At 35.6% G+C, this 14,098-nt stretch overlaps 1 protein-coding gene across 1 annotated transcript; it reads left to right on the top strand.

The window, feature by feature from the left end:
- Positions 1-8,089: 8,089 nt before the first annotated feature.
- LOC148863109 (small ribosomal subunit protein uS4y-like) lies at positions 8,090-12,996 on the top strand. Its single transcript, XM_088980700.1, has 3 exons — positions 8,090-8,316; positions 8,584-8,965; positions 12,585-12,996. The coding sequence occupies exons 1-3, from the start codon at positions 8,289-8,291 to the stop codon at positions 12,766-12,768; spliced, it is 594 nt and encodes a 197-aa protein (XP_088836826.1). The 5' UTR covers positions 8,090-8,288; the 3' UTR covers positions 12,769-12,996.
- The last annotated feature ends 1,102 nt before the right edge of the window (positions 12,997-14,098 follow it).

Genomic DNA, 14,098 nt, shown 5'->3' with positions numbered 1-14,098 from the left:
AGCGGGATTTGATCCCAGGTCTCTATTCCAACGAGTCAAAGAACCTACTAACTGAGCCACCATCAGTTGGCTAGATTTGACAATATCGATGAACTGAAACCGACCCAACAGTTCTGAAAACCAACCATATCGGTTCAGTTTGGGCCAGTTTGGTTGTGATGTAACTGGTTCCAGTCATGTATCATTTTTTCGTGATGTACAATTTTTGGCTAAGTACCTTGTCATCTCGTCAGCTCCCATGTGGTTGGTGACTCAGAGGTTGAAGTGGAGCTCCCTGGTGGTGAGCTACCTAGTGGCGAACTGCCTGGTACCGAGCTGCCTGGTGGTGAACTACCTTGACGAGTTGTCTGGTGGTGAGCTACTTTGATGAGCAGCCTAGGGGTGAGCTACCTTGATGAGCTGCTTGGATGTGAGATACCTTGATGAGCTGCCTGGATGTGAGTTACCTTGATGGGCTTTGTTGCTCTTTTAGAGGCCTGCAAGGAACCAGATGTTAGAGGACCCGGGGGTGTTTACCCGGTGAAGTCACTCCGATGGCTAAGTTAGCACTCAGTAGAGAGCTGAGAATGATATTAGAGAATGAAAGAGCTAGAGAGTAGAGGTTATCCATCATCTTCTCGCATCATACTTTTACCCCTGGGGGTGAGGTCTTTATATACTGGGGTCCTCATGGGTTAGGTGGAACAGTTCATGGATTCCCGCTCTGGATCAGGTCTTTATATATCAGGGTAGCCCATCTGGCCCCCATCCTTTGGCCCCTCCCCAAACCCCGGTGCTTGGTGGCAGCGAGATTTTTTATCTTAGGTCCCTGGGAGACTGGGACTGATAAGCCACCTCCAAGACATTTGGTGAAGGAACAATCCACTTCTTGGAAAATCAGATGCCCCCCCAAAAGTTAAAACTGTTCATTTGGAGACTCTAGATTTTATCTTTTGAATAGAGGCACTTTGAATAACGCAACCTGCTCCCTTTGTGATCAATATGTGGAAAACTCCCTACATTTGTAAGAGATGCCTCTTTGTTAGTCCATGGACGATAATTTTTCCTCGTAATCTCTACTTCTTTCTTGAAGTCCTTTATTTTTTGGCTCACAAATTCAATATCAAAATTCTATTCAATCAATTCTTGTCCTGGATTGCTACAGCCTGATATTTCATTTGGCAGCTAATAAGGAGCAATGTTATATTTCCGAATGTGTTTAAGGATGCGTCGTGGGTCCTTGGGCAAATCCAGATATGTTTCCAAGGTTACAACAATGCAGATAATCAAAACAAACACGAACATTGTTTTTCCTCTCTCTCTCTTGCCTGCATCAATTTGCAAATCAATTCCATTTAAGATAAAATCACTACAATCTATGATGGAGGCTTCAGTCTAGTGAACCAAGGATCTTAGGCTGTGTTTGTTGCAGTGCGAATTTATTTGCACTAGTACAAATGCATGGGAGTGGAAATGTAAAAAAGAATGTAAATTCTTATTTAATTTTATTTTGAATTTTACTTTATTCTGTGTCATATCTTAATTTACTTCATTTATATTGCAATCAAATAAAATAAGCTAAAACTTGAAATAAAAATGGATCAAAATTCACACTCAAATCATTTGAACTGCCATGAATTTGTATCAGTGCAAATTTATTTGCATTGCAACCAAACACAGCTTATGATTTAGTCATTTTAGACTGTAACTCTAAATTTCTCTCTGCTGATGGTAATAAAAGTAATTCTGTTTGCAGCCCTTTGTAAGCTGAATGCATATCAGTCAAGAAAAGTCTTCTTTTTGCAAAGTCGATTGGGTGGTCCTGTTTAATCATCAGCACCGATGCAAAGCACCTAGTAGAACCTTTGAATGGATATCTGGAGTTTTTTCATCTTATTTTATTTATTTTTTGTTTTGTTTGACACCTCGAGTTTTTTTATAACTCTTTGACTAATCATCTTAAAAGCATTAAAAACTTATCTTCAGAATTTTTATCTATAAGTATTTATTATAGGAACAGGGAACTTACCTTGGCTGCCCACTCTGTGGCCAGTAGGGATGCAAACAGATCAGATTGGATTTGAATCAAAATCCGATTTAACACTGTTCATGTAGATCGAATCTGATAGGGTTCAAATTCAGTAAGTCAAATCTTTGGATTTGATTTGATCCAACTTGTTTTTTTTAAATTAATAAATTATTAAAAGAAAAATAAAATATATTATTTTAAATAAAGTAAAAACAAAAATATAAATGTTTTTTTAATTATTTTCATCATATATATACATATTTTTTATAAAAAATAAATAATATAACAAATTTATAAAAGTATACTTATAACTAACTAAATAAATAAATAGCATATATATGTGTGATATATTTATATTTATAAATATATAATATATATTGGATTGAATCTTCTCAAATCAAATAGAGGGTGATCCAAATCTGATTCAAAGATCCAAACAGGAGTGTTTTGAATTCAACAAAATAGGGATCTGGTCCATTTAAACCCCTAGGCCCAAGAGGCCAAAAGTTCTGAGATTTTTTGGTATATTGGGAAAACATGTCTGAGATTTTTTTCATTGTTTTTTTTTTATTTTTAATTATTTTGACAAAGATAATAAAATAATGAATAATTTTTATCTATCAGAATAAAAACGTTTGGGTGAAAGGCACATTAACTGGGAAATGTGCCACACAGCTATTATATGTTCAATCATTGTGCTTACCTAACGTGCCTCCTGGACGGACTCAACTATTTTTGCTCTTTCTTAATATAAATCAACTTTCATCCAAAAAAAAATCAGAATCTAACGTTAAATATTTGGATAAATTACAGATTGCTATCTGTACTTTGGGGGTGGTGACATTTAAATCCCAACTTTTATTTTGTGACAAAGCCCCCTAAACTTTCAGTTTACGACATTTTGCCCCTTCCATTACAGTTCTATCACATTTTAACACATGTAATTGTCATGTACCTTTTCAACATTTATAAATCTTCAAACTAACTTTTTCGTAAATATTGAGACCATCTTAATGTTTAATTTACTTATTTGTTTAAACCTTTTTTGTTTGGTTTAAAAAAAATTAAACCGTAATTTACTAATTTGATCTAAGATCTTCTCTAAATTGCATCAATCAGATTCGAACACCTATCTATTATAAATACGTGACACACAAAAAGAGGTGTCTAGAGAAGGGGTGCAACTTTCCTCCCTTGGTTAAGAATGGGAAAGAGGAAGAGATTGGGGTTAGAATTATTTGTTTTTCCATCATTATCCCCTTTACAAATTACAATTAAAGAAATTGCCTATTATATCAATTACGGGTGCAAATGGATCAGATCCCGGTCCAATCTTATTTGGATCACCCCCTATTCAGATCTTTGGATCAGATCAGATAATAGGATCCGATCACAAATTGGATCGAATTGGATCACCCCCTATCCGATCCAAGAAGATTTGATCTGATATATATTATATATTTATGAATATAAATATATATGTTATTTATTTATTTATAAATATATTTTTATAAATTTATTATATTATTTATTTTTTTATGTATACATATGATGAAAATAACTAAAAAATACTTGTATATTTTGTTTTTTTTCTTTATTTAAATTAGTATACTTTAATTTTTTTAATAATTTATTACTTTTTAAAGAAAATAAGTCGGATCAGATCAGATTCAAAGATCCAACTTACCAATAGGATTCAAATTCAAATTGAATCCTATAAGATCCGATCGAATATTCGGATCGGATCCAACATAAACAGTATCAGATCGAATTCAAATATACCCTGATTCGAATCTGATTCGATCCATTTGTATCCATAATATCAATGATTAATAATCAGCTTGGGCATCTATCGGATAAAATTAGATTATATCCAAATTCATTCTAGTAAATTATTGGCTTCAAAAGAAGGGAAAAAAAACCAATCTTGTAAATTAAGTGGTAAAATACCAATATCCAAATTTCATTGATACTCATACTTGGATTATGCAAGTTCGATTTGATAATGCTGAATTTGGATTTTTGGATGCCATTTACACCCCTGGTGGGGTTGTTAATGGTGCCAGTTGGGCTGGGTTAGGTAACGTTGGTGACCCATTATGAACTATTTAAACGCCCAAACTATGACTCTACACCAAATTTGGATTGCCCGGTTGCCCCAACTTCTCTACTTTCTTTTGCCAATTTTCTTATTTCCTAAAGGATTGAGTTCATTCAATTTTAGCATTGTTATATTTAAATGGACATAATTATCATGCTTTAGAAAAAAATTGCATTTAAACCTAGAGTTATTGACATGAAAATATACATACATATATCATATATCATATATCGATAACATACATACATATAGACTTGTTCATGGACCGGACTGCTTGAGCTCTTTATAAATAGAAAATGAGTATACCCAAGCCTGAGCTCTTTAAAGAGCATATAAATATATATACATACATACATATAGAAAATGAGCATACACAAGCCTGAGCTCTTTAAAGAGCACATAAATGTACATATATACATACATAGAGAAAATGAAGCTCAATCTTGAACAAGTCAACCCAAAGCCTGATTTGAACAAATATTATAATATATAATACTTTTTTGCTATTAATTTTGTTATTATATATTATTACTATATTTATATCTTTTATTATGTATAATATTATTTAGCTAGACTTATTTGAGAAAGCTTTAGCCGGGCCCAAAATAATAATTGGACCCAATGTTCAGAGCCAAGCCAACAATCTTAAAAATGTGTCAAAGAGTGACATAGAATAGATTAAACCAGACCAGCCCGTCAAGCTACCCAACTCATGGACATGTATATCTAGCAATCTATTAGAAAGATATACACACATATAGAAAGGAACATATATATCCTTTCGCACGTATGGAAGAGTAGAAACAAGAGTACTTTCACTAACGTGACTGATCCCCCTCAACTCCAGTTGTTCTTAAAAGAGCAATTGGGGCCCATTTGGAATTTGTAAATAATTCCAAGGGGAAAGAAAATGAAAAATTAATTTTGATGCCTCTTGTATTGATGGAGAGGTGTGCTTGATAGCTTGCATTGCTAGGAATCACTTTGACGAGAGGTAGTGGATCTTAAAGCTTACTTCCCTAGACTTACTACCATCAATTTGGTTGAGGCTTGGGCAGTGTAGGAAGCTCAGAATGTGGCAATGAACTTCAAGAACAAACCCTCAAAGCTGGTGATTTCAGGTCTACAACGTTAACTCAATTCTCCTTGGAGACTAACATACAACCATGTATTCTGCAAAGCAAACCTGGCAGTTGATTGTTTGGCTCATGAAGCTCTTCTTGTAGTTAATGAGTCTGTTTCCTATAACCTTAATGACCTCTCTTGGTCGCTCTCTTTTATTTGTTATAGTGGTTGTTGGGGACGTGCTACCCCGTCTTGTGTAGCTCCCTTTTTTAATTATCAAAAAAATTATTAATAAATATTTAGAATAAAAAATAGGGACAATTTTCAAATAGCACCCTGTACTTTGGCTTGGGTGACAATTTGGTCCCCGAACTTTAAAATGCATAATCTATTATCCAAACTTTTGAAACACGACAATCTATCTACCGTTAACCAGCCGTTAAGTGACATATGAAACATTATCCTGCAAGTATCATCAAATTTTCTTTATCAACCAGAAAATAACTCGGTATCCGAAAAACCAGAGATACAAAGAAAGGAAAATGATGGAGAGAGAGAAGTTAAGTGAGAGGGAGAGGGTGTGGTATGAAGCTTAAAAGTTAAAGTTAATGGGAGCGGAAGAAGAGGCGGGTAATTGCAACGACAACAACCACTATCATTTTCCTTGGTCTTCACTGCACACCCGTCAGCCAGCCTGACTTGGCACTGGTGGTAGTCTTTATTTTAGTACTGATTACCAATCTTTCCAGCTCCGTAGCTCTAATCAAAGCTCACAGGTACTGGAATAATCCTTTTACCTTTCTCTGTTTCTTTCCTTGTAGGTGCCTCTGGTAAGCTTGGAGAGAGTACAACTGAAAATGTGGGGATTTTTAAGTGGAATGTAGAGAACCGAAAAAAAAAAAGCGTGGCATGGGCATTGGATAGGTTTTCAGAGTGCAATTGTACTTTCATTTCCTTTTGGGTTGATGAATTCTTCATTCGATCGAAATGTTGGATGGCTGAGTAGTGGAAGCCATGAGGCATTAAGTTATAGTGAGACTTCTTTGACGTGCAAGGCAGAAGTTACCCTTTGTTCGTCATTTTGAGTAAGGAATTATGGACAGATGAGTGGATATGAAGATGGCTCCGAGATTTTTTGCAGCTTTGAGATTCTTGGAGCCTATTTATTCCACCTAGAGTTTGGAAAACTCGATTCAGAGCATGGCTTATGTTTCTCCTGTAAGCCCGTAAGGCTAGTTGATTATGCTGATTAATTTTTGGTTAAGATTGTTAGCCCACGTCAGGTAAGGTCTGGTTCTGGTATGGATTGTTTTGTCTCCATTCATAGTCGCCACAATAACTCTTTGCCTCTTGATGCATCATGGTTCATTAATCATGGCAGCACATTGGCACAAGTTTCAGTGTTAAGAGATGGTAAAGATCACTTGAGCCTTAAGGTAATAAGGAACGACCGGTACCATTTTATTGATGAAGAAGATGATGAACAATATGTTTTATATTCAAGGATAATTTTGATATTTTTAAAAGTCTTAAATCGTACATGAAGTCACGCGATATACATAATTGACGGTCCATTAACAATAGGTACTAGATTGTCACAGTTTGAAAGTTCGAGCATTGGATTGTTGCATTTTAAAGTTTAGGGACCAAATTATCACTTGAGCCAAAGTACAGGGTATTGATTGGGAATTTTCCCTAACACATATTTGGAGTTAAATATTAGGGTTTGTTCATTTCTTCTTAACTCTTATCTCTTAGGCCTCGTTTGTTTTTTGGTAAGTTATTTACCCGAGTAAATGCAATTGCCTAGGTAAGTTTTTCTTGGAAACACTTACCTGGTTAAGTGCATTTACCCATGTTCTTTTATTTCCTAGGTAAATAAGGTAATGACCATTTTAGCCTTAAAAAGCTATTATTAAAAGGGGCATTTTTATCCCATTCAAGTGTTAGCAATTTTCCCCTTAGGTGAAAAAATTATTTACCCACCTAGGAGATAAGTACCCAGGAAAGTAAACTTTCATTGGTCCCCACATAAATATGAAAAATGAACATGGGATTCTTGGTCAATGGGAACCAAAATCCCATTGACCAACTTTCCCCCCTCTCAAAATCCAAGAAAAGAACATTCCCTTAGGAGGAATCTTTTAGCTTTAACAGAAAAATGGTTGTTCATGTCTTTTTATCTCTTATTCCTTAACTTTTTGTTTTCAATGATACTCTCAAAAAGACAAACAAAAACTCTTATATATGGGGTCAAAATAGATATTTGATAATTTTCAAAATCTAGAAATTTAGAACAACATTCTTTGCATTTAGAATTCATAGAAAAGAAAAGTTCACTAATACCAATATACCTCTTAATGTAATTATTGCACTTTCAAATGTCCGACTTAAGAGCAAACAAACAAACACTTACTCTATGCAATATAAAGGAGATGAGCCTAATTTTTAAGATTCCCCGAGGTCGAACCTGGGTATAATTTATGCCTTCTCTATTCATTATAGCCCAAATCTACACATTTATCACCATAGTCAGAAATAGCTCAAATTACTGAATTAGTGGCATAGATGTTTAGGCTGTGTTTGGTTGTAATGCAAATAAATTTGCACTAATACAAAATTATGGCAGTACAAATGATTTGAATGTAAATTCTGGGCTATTTTGTTTTAAATTTTAGCTTATTTTGTTTGATTGCATTATAAATGAAGTAAATTAAGACATGGAAAAAAATAAAATAAAATCCAAAAAAAAAAAAACAAAAATTTACATTTTTTACATTTGCACTTCTATGCATTTGTATTAATATAAATAAAATTGCATTGCAACCAAACACAGCCTTAGTATCATAGATCATATTTATTTTATTTATTGGATTCAACATTTCAGTCGGTCAAAAAAATGGGTGCATTGCAGGTCTATTTATTAAAAAAGCCCGAACCCGGCCCATTAACTATTCAACATGTTGTCTGTAACCCTAGCCTGCTGGTTGCAAATGAAGTTTTAGGGTTTAGTGCTACTATATAATGAATGCCTTCACTTCCATCGTCTAGTTGGTCCACTTATTGTTCTCCTCTCCCCCGCGACATCAGAAGGGGAAAAGTGACGACGGAGCAATGGTTCACGTTAGTTTTTATAGAAACTGTAAGCTTCCCACTCTCCCACATATTTTTTCCGTTTCTTTCACTAATATATTATGCTTGTTGGTCATGATTTGATCTGATATGATATGGTTGTAATGTTCTCTACCAATTCTCACTTATTTGATCTTGACATTTCTTTTCAAGTTTAAATCATCTTGTCTGAAGTGTTAGAGGAACACGAGTTAATTTCCATACGGGATCGTTTGCGTTTTTATGAATTGATCCCTGTTGGAGCTTTGATGTGAATATTGGTACTGAATATTTTTAGATGGGAAGACTTTCAAGAAACCTCGTCGTCCGTACGAGAAAGAGCGTTTGGATGCCGAGTTGAAGCTCGTCGGAGAGTATGGGCTCCGATGTAAGAGGGAGTTGTGGAGGGTTCAGTACGCTCTGAGCCGCATCCGTAATAACGCGAGAATGCTTCTCACTCTCGATGAGAAGAATCCTCGTCGGATATTTGAAGGTGAAGCCCTTCTTCGCAGGATGAACAGGTACGGTCTTTTGGATGAGAGCCAGAACAAGCTCGATTACGTATTGGCCTTAACTGTGGAGAACTTCCTCGAGCGCCGTCTCCAGACTCTTGTGTTCAAGTCTGGAATGGCAAAGTCAATTCACCATGCCCGAGTGCTAATTAGGCAGAGACATATCAGGTATAAATTACATTCTATTGCGTCTTGGAAAGAATGTTACGTTTTCTTATACTAGGCGTGAATTTTCATGTGTTGAGGCTTGAGAATATCGAAAGACACCTGGAATACAAAATTTACCTTTACTTGGGTTGTATAGACATCACTGGAAGAAAAGCCCTGGTGTCTACATATTTGGTATTATCTTTGTTATTTACTTATTAATAACTAATAAGAAAATAAATGTACATTATCGAATTGTTTAAGATAGCGATTTTCTCCATATAATTGATGCGATGCAGATTTAAGTAGTAGGGAACCTGAGTGAGGGTAGAAAAAAGAAAGAGGTAGTTGGACCTTTCTCCTGGATTGCCGGGAATTTAGTAGACCTTGTAGAGATACCGAGGTAACTCCTTGAATAGCACTTCCTGAATGTAGGTAAAAGTGTTGTTGCATGTAACTGAAGAATCCCAATATGAGTTTCAAGTTGTATTAGTGTTATCAGTGTGGTGAAGTGATGACTAGTCTTAGGCCTCTCTAGTTGATGGCTTGATGCCATAAGAAAGGACCCATTCTAAATTTAAGATATTGATGTAACCTCATATACAAGTTAATACAAGCTACAATTGTTGCACGAAAAGTATGGTATTAGATATTTAGTTTGACCTTTATCTTTCAAGCAGAGAAGAAAGTTTCTAAAAATGATTAATCTTGCTGTGGAAAAACTGTGATTATTTGATGTGCTGTTCGTTTGTGGTGACTCCATACCAACAGACCACTCATTGGAAGAAAATTTGAAAGGACTCCATTGCCTTCTTTTATTTTATGCTTTTTTTTTGCTATTTTATGTATCATCGCCCAATCATGGTCCACCACAAATATTTAATGCAATAGCATGAAATGTCCAAAAAAATGAGTGTGGAAGAAATGTGTATGCTGAGGTGGATGAGTGGAAAAACTAGAAGGATGAGATCAGAAATTAAGCCATTTTTAAGAACCTAGGAGTATCTCCAATGGGTGATGAAAATGAAAGAAAGCATAGAAGACCATCAACAGCACCTATAAGAAGTGGTTTGTTACACGTTGAAAGGGTTAGAATAGAAAAAATGGGAAGGCCAAAACTGGACATGGGTTGAAATAGTAAGAAATGATTTAAGCACCAATAATTTGACAATGGGTATGGCGTTAAACAGAACAGACTAGTGAAACGGGATTCATGTAGCTGACCCCATATTCGTTGGGATAAGGGTTGGTTGATGATGCAAGCTTCTGTTTGACATTGATTAGTTGAGCTAGTTAATGCTTAGTAGTCCTAGGCGATCACATAGTTGGGATCAACTGACTAGTTAGTCATGCAGTTGCTTTGATAACACTGATCCAGGCTTCTAATTACTTTTATCACTTACAAAATAATACAGGGTTCTATTAGCAGAACTGATAACACAAAATTATTAACAACAGATAATGTTCATTTTGTTTATTCTTTTGTACTCAATGCTAAATGATAAGACAGATTAAAATTTATTTTCTCAGATAGATTTATCTTTTGATGTCAATTTAAATGGGCCAAAGGAATGTCTTAAGTGATTAGTAACTGAGCTTAGTGAGTATTTTTATGAGTTAAAAACAGTTATTATGACTCATGAACTGGTTGAATTCAACTATGCTCCTAACTTTTTTTTTTTGCTTTGAATACATATTAATTTAATAATCTTGATAAATATGCCCAAGATTAATTGTGCCAATGTGAGCTTGTCTTACACAGCTGATCCTAAGCATAGATAAACGAGGGTTGAGTGTTGTGCCAGGAAATGTATGGTTCTAGCATAGGTTTTTTTATGGATAACATATTACATTTTATTGGTTGTGAGAAAAGAATGGATATATACAAACTGTGCCTAACACCCCAAAAGAAGGATAGCTACACTGCCTGAGCCACATGCAAATAACTGTTATGGTTTAAATTAAGAAGCCCATTTGTACCCCAGAGGAGCTGTTGTCTATGCATTCACTTCTTTGCTAAATTGTCTGCAAATTCTGTTGGCAACTCTAGACTCCTCAAATTCCATGATGATGTACCCCAGAGGAGCTGTTGTCTATTCATTCACTTCTTTGCTAAATTGTCTGCAAATTCTGTTGGCAACTCTAGACTCCTCAAATTCCATGATGATGTCCTTCCCCAAATCTTTATTTCCCTTGTATGTTTTCAGAACTGCTATGTTACAAAGTTATCATTTCTAAGCCAGCACAGCACCACTTTAGGATCACCTTCCACAATTAAATTGCCAAACCCAAGTGATATTGCCAATCTCAAGGTTCTAGCACAGTATCACCTTTTCAGGGTCATTGGAATGCTAGATGCTGAGAATTGGGGCCTTTTCGTAGGTTAAACATTAATACCTATCGTAACTTATCTATTTATGAATTTCAGACCGAAAAAAACAAGAGTATCAATTGTTGAAATCTCTGCATACTCGATTTGTGTATCCAAACTATTGATACTTTGAATGATGGTTAAATGATGGGTTTAAACAAAGACAGCTAGGATGAACCAAAAGAGTAAAAAGAAAATGGGATGGTGATTTTGTTCAGGATCTCGAGTGGTTCATACTATTGGTACTTTGTATGAAGGTTAAATGATGGGTTAAACAAAGACGGCTAGGATGAACCAAAAGAGTAAAAAGAAAATGGAATGGTCATTGTGTTCAGGATCGCCAGTGATTTATACTTTCATTAGGCATTTAATATGATCTTTCAACATATTGAGTGCAAGGATGTTTTTTCTGTTACTATCATTTGACCTACCTAGATATTGAGTGCAAGGATGTTTTTTAACGCTGGTCAATGTTCTTTGCTTTCTGTCAGAATGGGATGGATATAGTTGATATCCTAATCGTGGAATTCCTTGGAGATCAGTGATATTGTAGTTGTCTTGATCATTTCTATTTTATCCATTGTTGCATAAAATCTCCCAAGTGGGTTAAGTTTCCTGCTGAACATGTGTCAAATTCTAATACTTAAATGCTTTTTTCTTGATATTTTAACATACATTTTCTGTTCATTTGACACATGAATGGCTAATATACACAAGGAATGTCATTTTTTTTGGAAACCATTATTAAATAACGAAATTAAAGTTCTAAATGTGTTGTGGAACATATGGATGTCATGTGGTATTTGAATGTATTTAGTGTGACATGTGCCAGATGGCAACATAGATGAATGACATGTGGTAGCACATATGGATGCCATGTGGCAGCATATATGGATTCCATGGCATTCACATGTGTGCAGTATAATGTTGTGTTCAAATGGCATGTAGAAAGTAGCAATAGAACACGGAGCATAGCGGGTTAATTGTTTATGCTTTCTATAGATGTTCAACAAATCCTTGTTTTGCCTTCTCGTTGAGTCAGACTCGTGGACATTGTCAGAATATTAGGGAGACTTTCCCTAATTGTTTCTGCACCCATTTAATAGCATTTTCTGTTGTTTATTTCTTATATAGTAACATGTTCCAGCGTAAAGCCAGGTTCCTTGAAATATATTGTGAAGGGATTTGAGTCATTTTATGACCTTTTCTTTTTTATAATATTATGGGAAATCATTCAAATTTTATTGCAATTTTTTTCTTCCGCTGCAGGGTTGGAAGGCAGGTGGTTAACATTCCATCTTTCATGGTGAGGGTGGACTCGCAGAAGCATATTGATTTCTCTCTCACTAGTCCTCTTGGAGGTGGTCGCCCTGGAAGAGTGAAGCGAAAGAACCAGAAGGCCGCTGCCAAGAAGGCTGCTGGAGGAGATGGAGATGAAGAGGATGAAGATTGAGCCTCATCTCTTGCTTGTTGCCTTTCCTCTTTTATAACTATTTTTATTTTCTCTCATCTCCAGTTAGATTTGTTGTTTGGGAACGTTGAGGTCTAGAAGTCATAAATTTTGATGATTTTCTTGTCATATAACTTATTGGTTGCTACTCTTTTAAGGGTTATGACTTGTTTCTGAAGAGCATCATTTGTTGCTAACTTGCTTTAAATTTCAAACGGTTATGGTTTTCAAGTTTGGACAGGTATATATTTGCTAACTGCAATTCCTATTCTTGTTTGGTATGTGGACTTGTGGCAGAGGTCAAAAATCCCTGCTCTGGCTCATGAATGAAGTCATGATGCCCGTGCATTCTAATCGAGCTTTCAATTTCAGTAGGCTAGATCATCGGGATTAACTTGGTTGCTAGGCTAGATCTGGATGGAGGTGGTGTGGATGAGTGCTTTCTGTTTCGCTTGATACTGTTTATATTTTATACTTGTTACCAATGACCTGGTATAGTGGATTAACTGAATCAAGGTTCAAAATATCGATCAGTGTTGGCCTGTATTTGACTGACCGGTCTACCATTCTTTTTTGCATTTTTGTATGGTCCAGTGATCTCGCATAAATTGCTACGTCTTTCCGGTGTCTTTGGTGTACGATGCACTTATAAAGTTCATCGATCCCTTATAGATGGGAAATTAAGAGTGTTTTCCCATCAAGTCACTTGTAGTCTAACATGGCGAAAGGGATAACCATGTGGCAGATCATAAGTAGTTATCTGGCTGGAAGCCTGGAATACGAAAGATCATTCAGGTGAATCGTCATATTTCCTAACACTAGTAGAATGGCCCGGGGTATTTGAACCAATAATTGAGTAACCACAAGTATTGGGGGTCTTCATTCAGCCTCAACACCTCAATGTGTATCAAGTTGGTAAGGAGGTTGAGTGGACTTCCCGTCAGGAAATCTCTGATTGGTTCGTTTGAAGATTTATTATTGTCTAATTGATTGTCATCCGGCAAACTCAGGTTAATATCTATACTTGCAACTTAAGAGTTTGTATAGTGTAGACTATTCCTCGTAAACAATTGAACCAGTGTTAGTAACTGTGCAAAGTACAATAATAAGCAAATATATATGTGAATTATTCAAAATTTTGATAGGTTAAAGGATTGCATCGGACAGAGATCAGGACGTGGGTATCTTTTCCAGTTTTCTTAGCAAAAACCTATGCAAAATGAAAGAGTACTAATAAAGTTCCTACAAGGAATTGACAGTTGATTGGACCTGACATTGAGTAGTTTCATATGGGTTTGAGCATATCTAGTTAGCTTCATTTACATACAGCCTA

This window comes from Nelumbo lutea, chromosome 3 (assembly GCF_056320005.1).
Source record: "Nelumbo lutea isolate HS-2025 chromosome 3, American lotus-T2T, whole genome shotgun sequence".
NCBI lineage: Eukaryota > Viridiplantae > Streptophyta > Magnoliopsida > Proteales > Nelumbonaceae > Nelumbo > Nelumbo lutea.
Note: the sequence above shows the minus strand (reverse complement) of the source record. Positions and strands in the feature narration are given on the sequence as shown.

Coding starts and splice junctions, on each gene's coding strand:
- LOC148863109 (XM_088980700.1), top strand. CDS start 8,289: ATGGTTCACGTTAGTTTTTATAGAAACT. Junction 8,317..8,583: donor CGTTAGTTTTTATAGAAACT/GTAAGCTTCCCA, acceptor GAATATTTTTAG/ATGGGAAGACTTTCAAGAAA. Junction 8,966..12,584: donor ATTAGGCAGAGACATATCAG/GTATAAATTACA, acceptor CTTCCGCTGCAG/GGTTGGAAGGCAGGTGGTTA.